The sequence below is a fragment of the Pholcus phalangioides genome, unplaced genomic scaffold (assembly GCF_987345545.1).
Source record: "Pholcus phalangioides strain wild (caught in Gottingen) unplaced genomic scaffold, Ppha-v1.0 ptg000012l_1, whole genome shotgun sequence".
In the NCBI taxonomy this organism is placed as follows: Eukaryota; Metazoa; Arthropoda; class Arachnida; order Araneae; family Pholcidae; genus Pholcus; species Pholcus phalangioides.
Window position 1 is genome coordinate 20,405,175 of NW_028301605.1, and position 20,075 is coordinate 20,425,249.

At 35.6% G+C, this 20,075-nt stretch overlaps 1 protein-coding gene across 1 annotated transcript; it reads right to left on the reverse strand.

Annotated features, from left to right (window-relative positions):
• Positions 1–3,263: 3,263 nt before the first annotated feature.
• IntS6 (integrator complex subunit 6) lies at positions 3,264–19,609 on the reverse strand. Its single transcript, XM_089240362.1, has 15 exons — positions 19,285–19,609; positions 16,987–17,064; positions 15,399–15,638; positions 14,324–14,507; positions 13,774–13,905; positions 13,166–13,341; positions 12,644–12,796; positions 12,205–12,337; positions 9,821–9,915; positions 9,606–9,716; positions 7,399–7,744; positions 6,126–6,262; positions 5,527–5,803; positions 5,166–5,405; positions 3,264–3,759 (listed from the first exon to the last, which is right to left on the reverse strand). Exons 1-15 carry the CDS (start codon positions 19,399–19,401, stop codon positions 3,569–3,571), a joined length of 2,610 nt encoding a protein of 869 aa, XP_089096488.1. The 5' UTR covers positions 19,402–19,609; the 3' UTR covers positions 3,264–3,568.
• Between the last annotated feature and the right edge of the window lie 466 nt (positions 19,610–20,075).

Below are 20,075 nucleotides of genomic sequence, written 5' to 3' on the forward strand. Positions count from 1 at the left end.
AACACGTCACGTGATTTTCCAAGGAATGATGTAGACTGTAGACCACTGACGTCATACAAGTACCGGAACTGGAGGGCGGGGCAACTGCCCCGGGTGGAAATTTTTAGGTGAACACCGTTATAAAATTATCGAATTCCGAATTTTGGTGGGGGCGGTAAGACAATACAAAAATCCTAGTTATGGCCCTGCGTCATACTCCCTCCAGTAATATAAGCTCAATGGATTTCAGTGCCGGGGGGGGGGGGCAGCGTGAAAGATGAAGTTGACTGATCTAATGTATATATGCATACATGAATTGACATCACCGTGCCCCCCAGACTTCCAAGTCTATCTCCGCCTATGGTTGACAGTAATCAGAGAAAGCTTCGCTCACTTATGGACCGAAAGGCTGAAATTATTTCGGCAAAAATTACGAAACTTTGTTTTTCTAAGATATTGATTTCTCAAGTCCTCCAGAAAAAATACCTAGTACAAAAGTTTAATGACTTCCAACGACTCCAAATACGTCTACATGCGATCACAGGATACCATAAAGCCGGGTTTTCCTAGAAGTGGGTTGTTGCAATACCTTCTAGAGCAGAAGGACTTCTACTCTAGAAGGAGGTATTGGTTGTTGGGGGCCAGAGCAACATTCACTAGAAAACATAATTGAAAATTCTCTAGTAGGTGTTGGCCAGAGCGTACCGACCATAGCCCCCACATACTGTAGCGGGGCCCCAAGGGCGTAGCGAGGGGGGGGGGACATGGGGGTCTGGTCCCCTCCCGAAATGTGAGAAAATGACCGGAAAAAGATGGCCAAATCCATTGTTCTGTCCCTTTGGTCCCCCCTTGAACGAAATTTCTGGCTACGACCCTGCGGGGCCACTTTTGTAGTTAATTTAGAGCGCAAAAAATGATGAGAACCGTCCAGAGGGGCCCCCCCCCCCCCATGTGGGGGCCATAGTGCCGACTGAGCTGAAGAAAAAAAACAACGATCGGAAGTTTATTTTGAACTCTAGCTTTTATTCCATAAAAGTTGCAAGGGGGAAAAAAAGATCATTTACGATCATCAAAAAAAAAATAATAAAACGGCCGACAAATAACAACCGGCAATCTCAGGGAAGAAAAAAAAAACAAGCCTACAGTATAAAGCCGAGGTCCCGTGAGGGTGAAAGCACGCCGCCGGCGATTTACACATTGCGTCGGGCCGAGCGGTTCCAAGTGCACAGAGAATAAAGCCGGGTTTTTCCTAGAAGCAGGTTTCCTGTGCCGCGCGCAACAGGCCGTCCACTCACCAATAAGAAAATCAGCATGACTGTTTTCCTACAGAGTGCAAAACGCCTCGCGACAGCGCTTTACGTCGGGCGTGATTGGCCGACTGCTTCAGGAGGAGTCAAATGCGTCGCGGTTTCGCCGATATTCTCTTCCCTTCAAACCGGAGCATGCAGACGACAGAGTAGCTGATGCCAAGGCCATATACTATAATACAGCAGCCCTGATCTGATGCGCTCCGCTAGGAAAACACAAACGCGTAGCGTGATTACGTAACACGTTACTGCCGACGAGAAATTATACTGTTCGGTTCACGCGGCGCAAAACACCTATTCCTAGGAAAACCCGTCTTACAAAGGGAAAAAACATTCCAACATAGGTTTTTGGCACCGCATGAACCGAACTAGATCATTTCGTGTCGACAGAAACGTGTTACATAATCACACTACACGTTTGTGTATTCTTACCGTGGCGCATCAGCTCACGGCCCTCTTTCTCTGTCATCTGCATGCTCCGGTTTGAAGGGAAGTGAAAGAAAACAAAAAATGAAGAGAAGATCGGTAAAACGAGTGGCAGACAACGCATTTGACTCCTCCAGAAGCAGTCGGTCAATCACGCCCGACGTAAAACACTACCGTGAGGCTTGTTGCGCTCTCTAGGAAAACAGTCGAACTTTTATTATTATTGGTGAGTGGACGGCGTGTCACGCTGGGCGAATCACATTGCACGCGGCACAGAAAACCTGCTCCTACGAAAACAAGGCTTACGAATAATGGGGAAAAACGTTCTTGAAATGCAATTATCCAGGGTTATTGGCTGCTAAGGTTTTTTTCCTGTGCTTTGCACTTTTTTAAGAACGTCACTTATGGAGTTAAAAAAAAGTGGCGAAAACACAAATTTTTTAAGGACTCACAGAATTCTTAAAAAAAATTTATTTTTCAAGGCCTTAAAAATGAACTTTTTTTTTTTTTTTCCCCAAGGACCGTACGAACCATGAGATCGAGTGGTCCCTCTATTGGGTACGCATGCACTACCGGCACAACTTACTAGGTAGTAAATTGTCTATGGCGATAGACCTGAGTTGTGCTCAGTTTGCAAAAAAGTCTTTAGAGGCATTATGAACTAAGAAAACCCAAGTCAGGCTTGTCGTTAGCACTTTTTCCGGGGGGGGGGGGGGAAGAACTTTTATCAAGATATATATATATATATTTTTTTTGTCCATCTATTGTATTTTTTACAGCCGAGAGGAGGGGGCCTGCCCTGAGTGATCCAATGGTCTCCACATTCTGGAGCACAAAGCAATAATAAAGTTAACGCGTAAAAAAAACAAAATAATGGGATCATCTCGGATTGGGGGGTCATCTGTTTATATCTCTCTCCATTGAGATAGAGCGGCAGGCCATGATTTGGTTAGGAGGAGTACTGGAGCACTGTCAATACCATCTTCCTGTGAGGGCCATAGGTTAACCCAGTAGGGCTCATTTTGAGGGAGAGGTGTAATACAAAAAAGCTGCCCAGTGGCTTTAAGGATATTGATCAACTCCATGAATAATGCAGAAATATATTACAAGTACCATAGGTCTGAAGCAATTCTGAAGTCACAGATGCTTGGTCTGATAGCATGATGGAAACTAGAAGATGCAAAAGACAAAACATTCAGCTTTTTATGCACGAGGTCGATTTTTAAGACTTTAGTAGGAAGCATTTCTTTTAGGACTATCATGTCCTTAAAATAAATGTGCCCCCTTTAACCTAAATTTCTTCCCCTATTTTCCCTTTTTGAAATCTTTGCTTCCCCCCAGCCTTTCTCGAGCTTTAAGCAAATCTATAGGTAGATTTCCAGAACCAAGTGATCTAAGTTAAGATGGCACTGCCTCAACTGGAATGGCGAGAAAATCAGATTAGAATGGGAGAAGGGTGAGGAAATTTTAAAAGCACACGCAAGTAATAGAATTCAACCTACTGGGGTGGAAGTGCTTTACGCTGATGAAACTTGTGGGAATAATGATGAACACAATTTCAAAATTTTTATTTTTAACGGAATTAACAGAACCATTTTGCTTGTGTTTTTTTTTGTTTTTTTTTTTTTTTTCGTAGAAGACAGAAAACAATGTATCCTGCACACAAATGGAATTCAACAATACATATAAAAATATATACAACATGCTTGCACAATGGAAGACCGCAGGTGGAAAAAAAAGTTTTTTCCTCCTCCAATTTTTTTCCTCTGTATTCCCCCACTCTTATCACAATAAATGCGTTTTTGTTTCCTTTATGTAAATGAAAGATGATGTTGATGTTAAAATAAGATTGCTTATTATCCAGAATACATTGGTTGATCAGAGTACATTATCCTGCTTTCTAAAAGCGAATTTTTGAATTCTTCGAGAAGTTTTATCAGGTACTTCCTTTTGAACCGATTTGCTTCATTTATAACTTCGTGCAGCATGAAGGTTTGCAGAGCATTGCTCTCGACAGCACGTAGTTTCTCGAAAAGAGCTCCAAAGTCTAGAAAAATAAAATAGGAACATAATATATCTGATAATATGCGCATAATAAACTTCAAAACACATATTGAAACTTTTAAAATTAAAAAAAGAAATTAATGGGAAACAATGCCAAAATGCCATACCTATAACTATTAATGGGAGGAATTCATCTTAAGGAACGAGCCCTTCTAAATTTGTTTAGAAATCCTTAAGTTTTGACAAGCAAGACAAATATAACTGTATGAGGATTATGGATATACCAGACATGAATGTAGTGCAAATCAGTTTTCACTGTAATAGCACCAATTTTCATAACCGCAATCTCTTCTATGTCCCCCCCCCCCATACCAAACGAACGTGTTGGGAAATTCTCTTTTCCGCTTCCTCAGGTGTGTAAGTTCTCATGTGATTTTTTGACATTTTTTTCTTTTTTTTGTATGCACATATGGTATTTTTGTATTATATTTGTGTTACTATTATTGTGTTGTTATCATTTGTATTATTCTTTGCTTTTCTGTATTGGAACATGCTGCTTATGTTTGTTTTTTACTTTTTTTCTCACCCCACTGTAATTGGGCATTTGCCTGTTGTGTGAGTATATAAATAAATGAAATAGTCACAACATAATTAGGAAAGACTCTGAACATTGCACATACACAAAATAAGAAATAATAGCACTAAGTGGAGTTAACACACAAGTCTAAGGTGTGTAAAGTTGTCAATGCAGTTTTGCATTACTGAAGCGCAAAGTGTGGTCTTATTGCGATTCCTATGTATGTTAAACAAAATTTGAACAGCAATCATGAACTAAAAAAAAGGTAGCCCATAGCATAATTGTTAAGGTTAAGAAAAGTTATAAGGACCATGTGGTGATAATCATTACTGAGTAAGACAGTTTCATCATGGGTCAGGGCATTTCATGTAGGCTGGAATGCAGGACACTACATTAATTGCACAATAGGGTGCAACATCGTTGTGATCAACAGAAATCATTTTGCTGAAGGCATCCAACAACTCCTACATATTCAAAAAGAAAAAGGATTTGATCATATTGAAGGGATTTAATAGAACTTTAATTGTATGTTCAGTAAAACTTATGTACTACCTCTGTTGCAATTATTTTATTCACAACCCTTATATTTTTCCTGGACAGATCATGAAGAGCTAAAGGAAAAAAATGTAGAGATTATTAAAAATAATTTAAACACTCCCCAAATCTAAAAGCTATTTTATTCCTCAGCTGCAAAAAAAGATATGCATTGTTACTTCACATGATTGGAGATTCTTGAATTTACCCATTATGAGGGGAAAAAAGTGTACTAAAGTTAAGTGAATATGGTGAATTTAATTCAATGATCATAGCAAAATGTTAACACTGATACCTTTAACACAAAAAATGAAGAGATAATATGAAATAACTCTTACTCCTTCCTGGCTTCCTGACTTCTTTGAAAAGGGCACTTCTGATGCGAACAACTTCTGACCTGAAACCATTGTTGCCATAATAAAATATCTCGTCAAACTGAGGGATGCTTGGAGGAATACACATGTCAGGCATATCATTCCATCCGTCTATGTGGTTCATCGGAGAATGAGAATTAACATGGTTCTCGATCGGAGGTTCTGGAGCACTATTCCACATGAGTGGTGCATCATTAACAGGAGCTTCACAGAAAAATTAAAAATCAGACAGTGACTCATATAACTCACTATTTAGAGTCTAATATAACTCCCAAAAACACAGAATAATGAAAACTTGAATATAACAGATTAAATTAATACATACTCAGAGACGGAAGAGGCCGTTCTTTCTGATCATTATAGTCCTCATCTTCACTAGGAGCATCGATCGTCAAGATTGGGACATCCATACTGAAATGTGGATTCAGGGGAATGGGACTTTGTGGCCTCCACAGGAAATTTTTCGGTAATGGACCAGGCTTCCGTTTGGGCTTTGGTGAGCCAGATGGTAAATCAAGCAGCCGCTTCTGATTCCTCATGGGCGAACTCCCACCACTGCTGCCACCGACTAGATCAATATCAGCTTCATCAACCATCATCCTCTGAAAAAAAAAATTAAAAAATATGTAGTACAGAAATGTATGATTTGAAAAAAAAAAAACTTGAGACAAGAGGAATATTCTTTGAGATAGAAAATACCATAATAGATAATTTTACGGCATAACATTAATAAACAAAAATAAAATTTCACCTTAAAATGAAAAGAATTCCAATTCACTGAAAATCAACTAGTAACTACTGATTTCCTCGGGGGAAAAACTCAATACTTCTGACCCCCTCCAGAAAACGACAAAAATTTTCTCTGACAAACAAATACCAGCTGAAATTTCACTTGAAAAGTAAATTTACAAAACTTCAACTAACCTTATCAATTTTGAAGGGATTCCCAAACATATGTTGCCTTACTGGTATAGATTCGATTTCCCGAAGAGGTGGGGTTATTCTTTTGAGATATTCTTGGTAATTGCCCATTTGAGCAACCGGTAGGCTGTGTAACTGATCTACGGAGAGAAAAATAAAAGCAACACATTAAAACAGAAAACAAAAGTAAAAGAATGAAAATATTATATAAAAACATTTAAAAAATGAGTAGCATAATGAATCAAAATCAATCAAAAATAAACTGGAATAACACATTAAGTATATGGAAGAATAACACATTAAGCGAACAGCAGTATAAGTTGATCTTCCTGTTTATACCATGCATTAAAGACAACTGAAGAGAAAAGAATAGGGCGACCAGACTAATAGAGTAATTTGAGCAATTAACAAGGGAGAACACACTGTTCGAAACTATGATTTGATTTTCAAAGGTTGAAGTTACTTTAAATGGTAGAACATTAGCCAATATCTTCTCCCCCCCCTGTAAAACATGCATAAGCAAACTGTAAAAAATAGACACATGATATGAAAAACAAAGTTATATTTCAAAGAAATGAAAACTACGATAAAAATATTGAAATGTTCAAAATTGTTTTTCTTCTTCTCATTTTTTGGCTAACACTTGGCCATACAGCAACAATGTTTTTCGCAGATCAATGTGGATTGTACAACCTTTTTCAGTCTATGGGCTCCATATGCAATATGGCTATTGTTTGTGGGCTAAAATTTTGTGTACTTATCAAGTTGAGCAATCAATACATTTTTAGGGGATCTTTCAAGGAGAGACATCCCACGTGCTAGAGCATAGTTTCCCAACCTTTTTTGTCCCATCGCCCCCTTCTTCAGAAATTTTTTTCTCTCACCGCCCCCCCAACGCAATCTAACCCTTAGGATCCTATGTTATACCCGTAACTTCTACCGCCCCCCTGGAACATTCCATCGGCCCCCAGGGGGCGTTAGAGCCCACGTTGGGAATCACTGTGCTAGAGGTTAAGCATTGAGTACTTTTGCTATTGGGGGGGGGGGGGGTGTTGGCAAAACTTGTGAGTTGTGAGCATTAATTTTCTCCTCAAAAACTACCCATGAATGACTCAAAATATAAGAATAAATGTTTTACTCAGCTGGATGTACTAATGGTTTTTTAATAATTATTTTATATATATTTCTCTGTGTGCATATTTGTGTCAGAATAACATCAGTAAAGAACATGAGAAGCATATGAAATGGAGTAAAATAATAGACGAAAAGTTATTACCTTCATGTTGAAATCGCATTTGACTCAAGTTGTTCTGCAAGAAATTTGATCTCATCCGAGACAGCTGGTCCAGAAGAACTTTCCTTGGTATATCAAATGCATTGCGGTAGCACTCATTCTTGACCTCTTTATCTTTGATCTGCAGCATAAACATGGGAAAGTCATTGATTTCATTCTTTAATGAAGCGAATCGTTCATTTACTAGTGAATGCCGGCTCAGATTCATTTCGGAAAGTTTCAAAGTCTGACCAAAAGGACGTGGAACAGTGGGGTTAACTCGAATACCATCCGGACAGGGCTTTTTAGTTCCAACTGATGCCACAAGCTTTTCATATTCCGTCTTGGCCTGCAGAAATAAGAAGGCATATACATTCATTTGGGATTTATTTTCATTAAAAAATAAAATCATTAGAATACCAGGGATATCAAATCAATAAGCAATAACATTTGAATTAAAGAATTTAAACAATTCCATATCTCACATCATAAGGTGCAATAACCACAGCAAATCTCAACAGCCATTAAAAAGGACTTAACTTAAAATGGGAATTTTTTTGTTCATTTTATTCATAGGTATTGGGTAGGATAAAGTTCATTTTCCCTACAAGAATAATGCAAACAGTACAGCAGCACTTTTCAAACTTTTTTTATTTTGCAACACACTTAGACCTACAGTTGAACTTTGGTGGCACACTTGAATCAAGATTTTAAAAAGTAATTTCAATGATTTAATTACTAACCCAAAAAAAAAAAAAAAAAAAAAAAAAAATATATATATATATATATATATTAATTAATATTAATTAATATAATAATAAATCATGATTAATTAATAAAATATTTTTGATGCTAACCATACATACCAAACGTAGTATCAGTATCTATGTAATATTGACACTATTAAGATATATATTTTCATTTCACGCACCAATTTTGAATATGTAAACAAAGAAAAGGAATAGATTAAGAAATTCAAGCTATGAGCATGAAGCAATTTAATATGCTAAACATACTTGTCATATCCTGGAATTTTTTTACTTGGACCTTGTTTTTTTTTAAAGAGAAATCGATCAGTTATTTTAGTTTAGGGAATTATTTTGCAACTACTTTCCATCATCTTCATATTGTTGCTTGTTTTCCCTTAGAAACTGCAGGAAATATCTGAGGGGTTTTCGCTAATAAATGGTATTATGATACGTCTCGAATGCCCAAACTGCTGTTCACGGTGAAGACAATATAGTTTGAGCTTTTCTTTTAAAACTCCAACCAAACTCAATATATTTGGAATTGAAATCTTAAATAGTTTTCATTGAAGTGACTTGCAATGACAAAAAAAAAAATTTGATAAAACTATAGATTCGAGAATACTGCATTTAAATATGGTTACTTATCTAAAATGTGATGTATGGGAACATGGTTTAAGGAAGATACCTAATCTGTTTTATCAAATAAATCAATTTAATTTGCAACCTTTTAACGAAAATTTTAATTGAATTTCAGTCGGATTGATTGAGTCCATTATTCAATTAAAATTTTTAACTGCATTAACAATTCATCAATTTGAAACAAAACTTAGTGATTAGTTAAAAACTAACGTTTGGACTTTAAAAATAATTTATTAAATTTCTTTTAAAAATCTTCGCAGAACACGTGGATGAAAAACTCTGCAGTATAATAGAACCTGTCTAAGTTGGACATGAAATGTTCAATTGAAATCCGTCCAAATTAGTGTTTTCTAAAACACAGAAGTACAGTATTGTAGACATTCTGTGTCATAGGATTATAGCTGGTTCAATGTAGGGAAGTGAGCAGCATATATATAGATGTGTCCATATTGACAGGTTTAACTGTATATATTTTTGTTCACAACTGACAAAAAAAAAAAAAAAATAAATAAATAATAATAATAATAGATGGTATTCCTAATGTCTGGCAAATAATACAGAAATAACACAAACAAATTCAAGAAGCATTAGACACACGCACAAAGATCTTTCGAAATCAGAAAAAAAAGTGTGACCCTTTGCACAAAAAAAGAAAGAAAAAAGAATCATATTTGTGACTGGAAAAGGAAGTGTCATTCTTGATTTTTTCTTTTTTTCCTATTGGAATGGCTTACGAGTTTTGAAGTCAAAAATAAACATTGACAATAAACTAATGATTAATTTTTGTATAACAGTGAATCAGAAATCTTACGAGTCGCTCACCTGATTTTTTAGTCTTTTGAGGTAGTTTAACACGCTGTAGCTCAAGCAATTTTCCATTGAATCAGGAACAAGATTGGGAGCACCCATTCGCTGCAAGGCTCTCTTCAATGGCTGTGATATAGATTTTAAAAATTTAATAAGATAAACAAACATATCAAGTATTTTGATTGAACAAAATAAGCCCACTTTTGAATATTTAGCAATGGGTGACTTACTGCAGCATAATAAAGAGGCATATTCTTCAAATAGTTTTCAAACTGTTGTTTCCATTCTCTTGTAGGTTTGCATCGGTGAACTTTGAACAAATCATCTATGAAAGAAAATAAAGACTTTAAGTGATACAAAAACAATATTTTTCCCCTATCATTTTTTAAATGCAAATTAGGTAGACTAAAAAGCATTGCTTTTTTTATTTTATTTTAGAATGTTAACCTTTTAAGGGGCAATAAGGAGAAATCTTGCCTCCATAAAAGCTTCTCATTTTTAGCATTAGCAAGCCCAGAAATTTCTAAAAATGATTTCTCAATGAAAGACTTTTCCATATACCCCTTAGTTTGCACCTGCTGAAAATTGGAAGAAAATCTACTTAATTAAAAAAGATATGTTATTTTGAAACCGGGATTAGTGATTTATAATAGTGGCTTAAAGGGTTATATATGTAAACACTGCTTTTCACATTTTCTGCTTGTTTCACCATTTTTAGCTGAATCAAAATCAATAAAAACCAAATAGGAAAAAAATATTCAACATGATTATCAGAAACATTATCTTCTTAATCAGATCTGCTGAGTAATAAAATCTTCAAATTGGGAAAATTTATAAATCAATATTAGATGGAAAAGAATCTGAATCATTCATACGTAATACTGTATAGAAGAGAAATATAAGAAAAAAAATGCTTTCACTCCTGAATTCAAAAATGTCTGTGAAAATAATTTTATTCTCCAGAACTGCATATTTAAAATTGAGGGTAGTCATGCTAAAATGCACATATATTTAGTGAAATTCAAAGTATTGATTCAATAAAAACTTTCCCATTTATTTATTTAGTAACCAAAATAAAGGAGGTAGAAAAAGCAATCACTTTTCAATCACATTGAAACTGTTAGTACAAAATTATACATGAATGTATAAAAAAAGATAAAACTACTGATGAATAATGTATATAATTATACTTCATAAAAAAGAATATACTAAATAATGCTAAGATAAAAAAGTAATGGTTTTGCCCTCAAAATGTGTGATCAAAGTGTGTGGTCAATTGCATGAAACATTCTATTTTCTGGCAATGAAATACTAGAACAAACATTTATGTCTGAAAAAAAGTTTCATACCAGGGAATTCTAAAACTTAATTAAGATTGTTATAATTCAGCATTTATAAATATCTTTATTTCTTTGTTCCCCCTTCCCCAAACAAACAATGCTATGATTACACGATTTCAATGTTTGCCATATAGCACAAAAATGAGCAATCGAACAGGCACCAATAAATCCCTAAGTTCCCCATCTCAGTTGCTTGAAGATAAAAAAAACAGTCTGAACTGAGTGACAGTGAAAATAGGTGCGTTTTTCCTCTTGTAAGACGTAAAAAAATGGAGAGTAACTAATTTCAACAACACAGTTCACAACATATCCTCTTTTGAAAAAAATAAAAAAATTAGTGGGAATAAACATTCCTTACAGATTTTAAGCATATTAGCCTCTGTTGTGTTTCTGATGACTGCTTTGTACTGAAAGGAACAAATCACTCTCATAAATTTGAAGGAAACAGAAAATGGTTCATCAAAATGACTAAGATATTCTGTGGATGAATAGTACGACATCAAAAACTGAAAACAGGCCAGAGAAAAAAAATCCAAGGCACAATGAAACTTGTATGAAAAAAAAAACAACTCATTTTCTGAAAAAGAAAACTTTCGTTGCTCTCTTGGAAAATCAATGAAATAAAATCAAGACACGCACTATGCTCAAACATTTGAAATGCATCATGTATAGATATTTGTGAGTGAGCTCTATGGGTTTAGCTTAGAAGAGCCAAAGTGTTCACCATCTACAAACAGCCTACAAAGCAGAATATGCCAAAATCGATGATGTAAGTTCCCAGAACAATCAGTGCTACTGCAGAACAATCTGGAAGAATTTTAAGAAAATTGTAGTTAAGAAAAGTATACTATTATGGAAATTTTTAATGCAGAACATTTCCAGTCAGCTGAGGGCTTGTTGCAGAACAATGTAAAACATTCTGCTTTGGGGCATAAATTACAATTTAGTTGGACGTGAAAAACTGACTCAAGCATGGAAATCAATAAAACATGCTATGGCTTTTTAACACAGCTAAGATAAAGAGTAAATCTTTGCCATAGTGTTCTGATTCAAATCTATGGCTTAATTTTAATAAATTTAGCCGGGAACAGAGCTTCAAAACATTTTCGTCTTTGCTCTATGAGATTTTAAAAAACAGAAACACACACATATAAGAGAAATAATCTTTGAAACTCTTGGAGCTAATAGAATAATTTAAAAAATTCCAAACCTGGATATAGAGCAATTTGAAAAGGGCTAGTATTTGTTTTACCTTAATGTATTTAAATACATACCGAGCAATGGTAAAAGTATAGGGTAGTTATACGGCATAATGAACAGATTTACACAAGTAAGACTTGTGCTAGCCTTCAAATAACCGAAAGGGTGTTCAACGTCACTATTCTTGAAGCTGTTAGACACAAATACCTAGAATTAAACGAAAATCAGACATAAATGTATTAAGAAGTTTCGACTCGTGACCCATTAAATTGTTTGTGAAACAATTTTGGGCAATGGTACTTTTGTTCAAATAAAAATAGTAAATATACATGTGAAAAATTAATAAGTAAATAAAGGTAATATAAAAATATGTAATGATATAATCAGTTTAACTCATATTGAATATATAAATGAACATGATAGAAACAAACAAGAAAAAATTATGAAAATCTGTAAGGTGGTACAGAATAATTACACATAAAGGAAAGAGGACATAAGTATTTTTGAACTCACCTGCCAAGCAATCGTAGACTGTTTACGAGAAAGAATATACTGCGTCAAGGGACTAGGCTCAAGCTCATACTTGTCAAAAGGGAGGCTGTCAATTACCATCGGCTCGCTGTTTGCACAAGTGAATTTCACTACAGGATGTGCTGTTCTAGGAGGCTGCAGAAATATTGTGTTGAATAACATAAAAAGTTTTTTAAAAACTTCTTCAAAGTACATAAACAATTTTCAGAATAACTGCAATGGAAGTTGTTACAAAAATACTGAAATATGATTTTGCAATGTAGATTTTATTACTTGTACACTGCATCAGGAAAATCTGACAAAAAATTTAAAAAAGTCGCTTGATGAAAAGTGAAGGTTTTTAAATTCACCATTGTTGACAAAGGTAGCTGTTTTATGTGAAGCAACTCATTATAAGAATAAACTGATGAAAAGTATAAATCTACATTAGGGGAAATTGTATGTCTTTGAAACTAACTCAACTAACTGAATGAGTGAAAACTGAAAAAAAAAAAAATGTCTCACCAGAGCAGGGCTATTCGTATCCGGCCAGAAAGATTCTGGTATGGGCCAATAACCAACAGTGTATCCCTTTTGAGCTGATCTTGGCACATAAATCAATTTACGCACACTGTGCCATGACGTATTGATTGCATTTGCAATTGATGGGCTGTTTCTACCATTTTTGTCGTCAAAACAATCTACAAAATAAAGGAAAATAATTAAATAACTCTAAAATCAAGCACAAATCTTTTTTTTTTATAATATACTCTAACATTTACAGAAAAAACATTTGTATACTGGAACATTTGACAATGAAGAGCCTTAATGAAATCAGACAAAGGAGAACCTGAATAACAAGTTCACATTTATTCGAAGAAATATGAATAAAAAATTAGATTAATAGATCCAAAGATAGCAAAGCAGTTTTTAAATTTATATAGTAACTTACTGAAAATATAACTTATCAACATAACTTTGAGAATTGAAAGGCAGTTTTTCTGCATCATGGATTACAAGAAGTCTGCCAATGCATGAAACGTGTATATTACATCTCGATAGCCTAAAGTGAATTTGTATTTTTAGCTTATTATACATTGAAATCTATAAATGAACACAAGGAAAAACATTACCTTCATTTGGTAGCAGAGGTGGATCTGGCCCAAATTTCTCAAAATGTATCACCACACCCCCTTGCAACTTTTGTGCAACTGATTCAAGGCACTGTATAAGCATTCGCTGCGAAATAACAGCATAGGACCTGCCTAAAATATATATTTCTTGTTAATCACATAATTTTTAGAATATGCAAAAGCTGACACTGAATATCTTAGAATTTTTTTTCTTTGAATGACACATATGCATTATCACAATCATGACACTTATAATTTGCTTATTACACTGATATATAGTGTATGATCCAATTCCTGAGTTGAATATTCACAAAAAGGGATAAGGAAATTACAAAAACATATGCTTAAAAAAATTAGATTTTGAAAGATTTTTTCTGAATGTTTCATAAACAGGATTTTTGGAAATCTGAGGTAAAGTTTTTTTTATACAGAATTTAAATTATAAAAAATTTGCAACACAATTTGAAAGCAGAAAATGCAATTGAGCAAAATTACTGATAATGAATAAACATGTTTAGAAAATATAAATTGCATGCACAAGAAACTTTACCTCCTGTGACCTCACACATTGCTTCGATAGCAGAGATATCAGGAGGTACAACAGAACTGGCCTCTCTGTCAGTGGGTGGTATGCCTGTCAATCGCAGGACTAAAGAGAATAGCCGCTGATCCCATCTAAAAGGTTCTTTAGTGAGTTCTGCACCGGGAACAGATGAATTCATTGGTAGATTCAACTGAAAATCATAGGTAAAAAAAGAACACAAATTAATCTATGTTAGCTAGATGAATGAACATATTTAATGAGTAAAATATTTTGATGATATTGAAAGCAACTTTATTTTTTAATACAGGCATAATATCAAAAGTTTGATGAAAAACATTTTTATGAAAGAAATCTTCAAAAAAGCTTAAAAAAAAGTGCATGAAAAAGAATCACAGAATGAACCCACCCCAGGTGTATTTTTATCTTGGACATCATGGGCAGCCAAGGTACCAAAAAGATTTCCACAATTTACATTATCTGCAATTAAACATCACATGCACCAAGAGCACCCAGCGGCCCTGCTTCAAAATACACCTGCTTGTGTGCATTTCTGCTTTTCTATTGAGTGTGTACTATATTTCTGACGAAGAAAGATAGGCAAAATGCTCAAAATGCTAGATTGCCTCTCAATCACTGTTGAATACAGTGGCATTTGAGTAGGTGGACCAATGGGTCCAAGCCCCCACGAAAAAATGCCTGGAGATCTTTGTTCGTTCTGAATTTTTTTCTTGTTTCAGTAATTCATTTTGTTATCAGCTGAATAATTAGGAGTTCAACTACTGTAAGAAATTTTTTACAGCATTTAAAAAGAGTCTCTCCCCAAACGCTTTTGGAATCTGAACTTCAAAAGTCTCAGTAATCCAAGTTTTTCACTAACTAAACAGGACCCAACAAGTTCAGTGGGCCTCTACTATAATTTCTGATGTGCCTGATAAAGGGTTAGTACTAATCAAATAGATTATATGCTTATCAGCGATTTATTTTTAAGATGGCTCACTAAATATAAAAGTAAAAAAATATTTGGGAGCAATTTAAATAGATTGAAAATTGAATATTTAATCATTTGTGAAATAACAATCACCTCTTCTTGGACACCATGAGTTGAGGTGAATTTCCCTCCATCTGTGATAGTTATTATAATGGATGGCTCTAAGTAATACGGACACCTCCCTTGACCATAGGTATCGATTCCAATCTGCATTCGGTTGATGTTCAGAAGATCCAAAGCATTTTTCAAAGCAGCTCCCATTGTCGTCATCCCAATCGACTGGAGGTTTTTTAATTCGGTCATAAAAGTTGCTAAACTCTCTTTCCATCCAGCCTGTGTAGAAGTAAGTAACAAAGTTAGAAAACATGAGTAAATCAATATAAATACAGTCAAATCCTGTTTTAGTGAATATCGTTATAGCAAAAATCTTGCTTTAACGAACACTTTTCTAATCCCCCATATAAGTTTACACACAGAAACAATGCAAAATCCTGGAATTCCTTTATAACAAAGGGATTTTTCTGGTCTCTTGAAGTTTGTTATAAAGAGATTTGACTGCACTTCAAATTGAAAACTGTTTTTAGCCACCTAGCTTCACAATTGCCAAATTTGGAGATTGAGAAGTAGGGAGACTTTTGAGCGGATCCAAATTTACTATGGAAAAAACCCTACTCAGACAAATATAGAAAGGTTTTGAGGTAAAAATTGAAATGTAGAGATTTATCTTTTCCCCGATAACATGGCATCATAGTAAAAAATTCTAATGATTGAAACATTTAATAGCAGGGTTCCCAGCCAAATTTGTTTGATCATTTCCCTGACTTGCCCCCTCACCAAAACTCCTGAAGAAAGAAATACAATTGAGAAATTTTAACCGTCCAAATGCTTTTCGAGTTTGTTTCTTTCTGAGAATTTTTCCTCTGACTTTTATCAAGTTTTTGTAAATTTTCTTGACTTTTTCCCAGACTTTCCAGGTTGCTACGAAGCCCTCCTCAATTTGGTGCAAAGATTCAAAACCTGAATGCTGAGAGATATAACATCACTCTCCATCAATCATACAAGGTACAGACAACTGGACATACAATGCTGAGATGAATTTTAGTAGGAAAAGTCGACAGTCCTCTGCAGGAATATCAAACCACCATCCACCAAACTGCCAATGAGTCTTCATTAGGTGCCTAATGTCAATGAACTATTAGGCTGAGTCAGGTCTGGCTGTCCATTGCAGTCCTGTTAAATGCATATATGCTCTAAGGGGGAGAAAAATAATTGGTGCTTCCTTGGAGTAGTGGTCTACTGTACTCACCCCCCCCCCATTTTAAGGGGACAGTGCTATTTATTCCTAGCAGAGGATTGTTACACTTTCCCTAACAAAATTTATCTCCGCATTGTGTTCAGTTGTCTGTACTTTCCTATGACTACTGGTTGTTACCATGCCTCAAAGTTTAAAAAAAAAATTGTAATATCAGTTACATGCGATTTCTTGTGGGGGGGGGGGGGACCAGAGACAACCGACTCCCGCTTCCTCTCTAAAAAATACCCACAGATTCTCTGGAATCCAAGGAATAAAGTTGGCAGTCCTGCAACAGGATATTTGAAAACAAGTAGCTGATATCAACTTGCATTGTATAATAACAATCAAATGAAAATGATGAAGTTCTGAAAATCGAGATTAGCATACTTTTATATTATTTGGAGGCTCTTCAAATGTCAGTAACATGTAGCGATCGAAACGGCTAGAAGCATCTCTTTGCCTGATCTGTAAAAAAAGAAAATGAATTCAATTAAGAAATTGAATCAATGACAGCAATAACATACTAGACCAAGATAACACATGGTTAATTCATCTGCATAATAATAAACCTGTCGTGTTTGCATTAATATATTCTTTAGGTATATAAAGCTTATAGTATCGGAATTTTTTAGCACTACCAGAACCATGTCTATTTGATGCACCAACTTGAGATGGATAACATCAAGAATGCGGAATGAGAGGAATTTTCATGCAGAGTCCTGCCCTCAGGGCGATTACAGCGGCTTACAAAAGGCCTTGGATAATGGCAAGAAAATTCAATACTTCTCTTATAACCTGCCATCCAGCCTGCCTTACGTGAGAGAGCTCAGCAAATCACTCAAGAACACTCATAGATTGAATCAAGCAATGAAATGTCTGCCTACTCTGAGACATGCAATGCATAGGATCCTAGCAAACCCCTAGAATTGTGTAAAAAAAGACTGGAGTATATCCCCTACAAATGACAGTACTTATAAATCAAGGGGGGCCTTGGTGAATATTACAGCAGTCTGGATGGATTTTGTGACCATCAGTGAGGCGATTCATTTGATAAAAATATGGTTTCATTACACTTGTTTTGAAACTTGGCAACGATTTCCGCAGAGGCTGGATATTAGGGAGTTTTCCCATTTTCAACCATTCTTGATCATATTCTATGCTCGTCACAAACATGTGGTAGGTATGTAACAACCTACAGTGGAGTCTCGATAATTCCAGTTCCAAAACTTTGAAGTTCTGGATGTTCTGAGGTGCTCAAATTTTTTAAAATTCCTTTTCAAAACTTGTTTTTCACAAAGGACCAGATTTGTTTTCCTCTATCATTTTTCTTATGAGTACAAGAAATCCCAGCTGGAAGGTTTTGATCCCTGGACTATAGGCGGAACAGGTGGGGCTTCAGCAAAAAATGTATATCAATAACGTAGGCAGGACAGCAAAGGTGGAAAATGGACCCCCCTATTTGAAGAGCCTGTATCTGCTTATGCCATAGACTGGTGTCTCCAGTGGATCCCCAGGCCAGAATTTTCTCCCGCCATTGAAACCAGAGGTGTTGATAAGAAAAAAAATATTGAGGATGGACTGAACGCGATGCCAATCGTTCTGCACATACAGGATTCCAGCTCTTAATACTAGGGCTTGACAAATTAAAAAAAAATTAGATAGGCCTACTAGCAAAATTTCATAGGTGCCAAGCACTTCCCCCCGACAAAAATCGGTCCAAATTAGTGTATTTTTTAACTCGTTCAGGAACCCCACCCCCCAATGTGCTAGCAGATACGATGGCATAATTTCTGATCATTTTGTGTTGCCCCCTTGAATTAAATTATCATACATAAAAATATTAGGCGGCAAATTCCAATTTTTTTATGCTAATCGCCATAGCAACCTGGGATTTGTATAGCTTTGGTTAATAACACCCAAGTGACGTGGTGGTAGAATACATGTTGCCATCAGGTCCCAGTTCGAATCAGGGAAGGAATATAGATAATACATTTTCCCTAATAAGCTTGGGGCAACCACCAATATAGCTGGCACCTCCATTCCCAACTCAACTCATTAAGACACTAAATCGCATATACCGATATGGCCAGAGTTGGTGTGTGTGTTAAAGTAGCCCTACTTAATATGTAGGAGGGAAAGAAAGAGTGATGCATTGCATTGTGTATTCATCAATTACTAAGGAGGGCTCCGCCCCCCCCCCCCCAAAAAAAATGTATTGGGAGTGGGGGAGACCCCAAACACCCTCAGACTTGTTTCCTTCGCCAAATGATTGCCACCTAATTTCCGCAGAGCCCTGGGGCGTGCGCGGCCCACTGGTTGGGAACTACTGCACTAAAAAGACATCCCAGGTTTATCAAATTAATATAATCCATTTTATAGAAAGCACCTCGCATTTTATTTTTGCACGCGATATTAACAATAAATAAACTCTCTAACTCATACCAAATAGAATTTAATTACCCACATCGAAAGGCGGTATCAAAAAAAAAAAACAATTGATCGAGAAACTATTTTTCCCACTTCCCTTTAGTTCACTAATCATAAATAATAATAACGTGGGCGTGCAAGTGATCTCAGAGGACACCCATGACAACGCATCTTGTGGATTAACACAGCCCCCCCCCCCCCATCACGCACGCCAACCTATAAAGTCACTCATATAAATAATGGTAAACAGGGTCAGACCTTTATAAAACGTTCAACAGCATCTTTGGCGAGATCGAGTAATGTTGGCCTTGCACCTAAACATGTCCTTTGATTCATAGACGCGCTGGTATCGATCAAAAATAATATTATTGTCATGGCTGGACATCAGATTTTTATTTGGGGAGAAAAAATGTTTTTAAGTACACACACAGACACACCGCACGGACGTCCTACAGCTTCGCGACAGTTGGAAAGAATGAGCTGAGCAACGCGATCGCGAAATAGCCGCTCCGCTCCGAGAAAAAAAAAATATAATAATAATAAGCTACTTTCTCAGGCAACTGTACGCAGATAAGGCAATGTTCAGACTAAACGTGTGTCAGCCGTTCTCATTGATTAATCAGTATTTGAATATTTCATTCAAGAAATAAATTAAATACATTTTTTTATTGAAATTATCAATAACTTTATTGAAGAATTTTGATTACAATCACCATTTGCTTATTTTATTGAGTCAAACTTTCGGAGCATCAGCTGGAATAGATGTGACCATATTGGAAAAAGAGGAAATTTAATTGATGCATAACACGCGTAAAATATCTAATTAGTCGAAGAAAATGTTCACGGTGAGTTCACTTAGCATAATTGATAAAGTGAATGCTTTAAATAAAACGAAGACTCAGTCAAATACTAAATAAATGATTCTGTTCCGGAAAAAACGTGTACTTCAGGCTATACCAGACACTAACACATTAGCGCTGATGACGATAATTTCACGTATAACAAACAGCTTCTTAAATCACATTATTTAAAAGCTTCACATCGATTCG

Coding starts and splice junctions, on each gene's coding strand:
- IntS6 (XM_089240362.1), bottom strand. CDS start 19,401: ATGACAATAATATTATTTTTGATCGATACCAGCGCGTCTATGAATCAA. Junction 15,639..16,986: donor AGCCTCCAAATAATATAAAA/GTATGCTAATCT, acceptor ACTTCTACACAG/GCTGGATGGAAAGAGAGTTT. Junction 6,263..7,398: donor AATGCGATTTCAACATGAAG/GTAATAACTTTT, acceptor TTCTCTCCGTAG/ATCAGTTACACAGCCTACCG.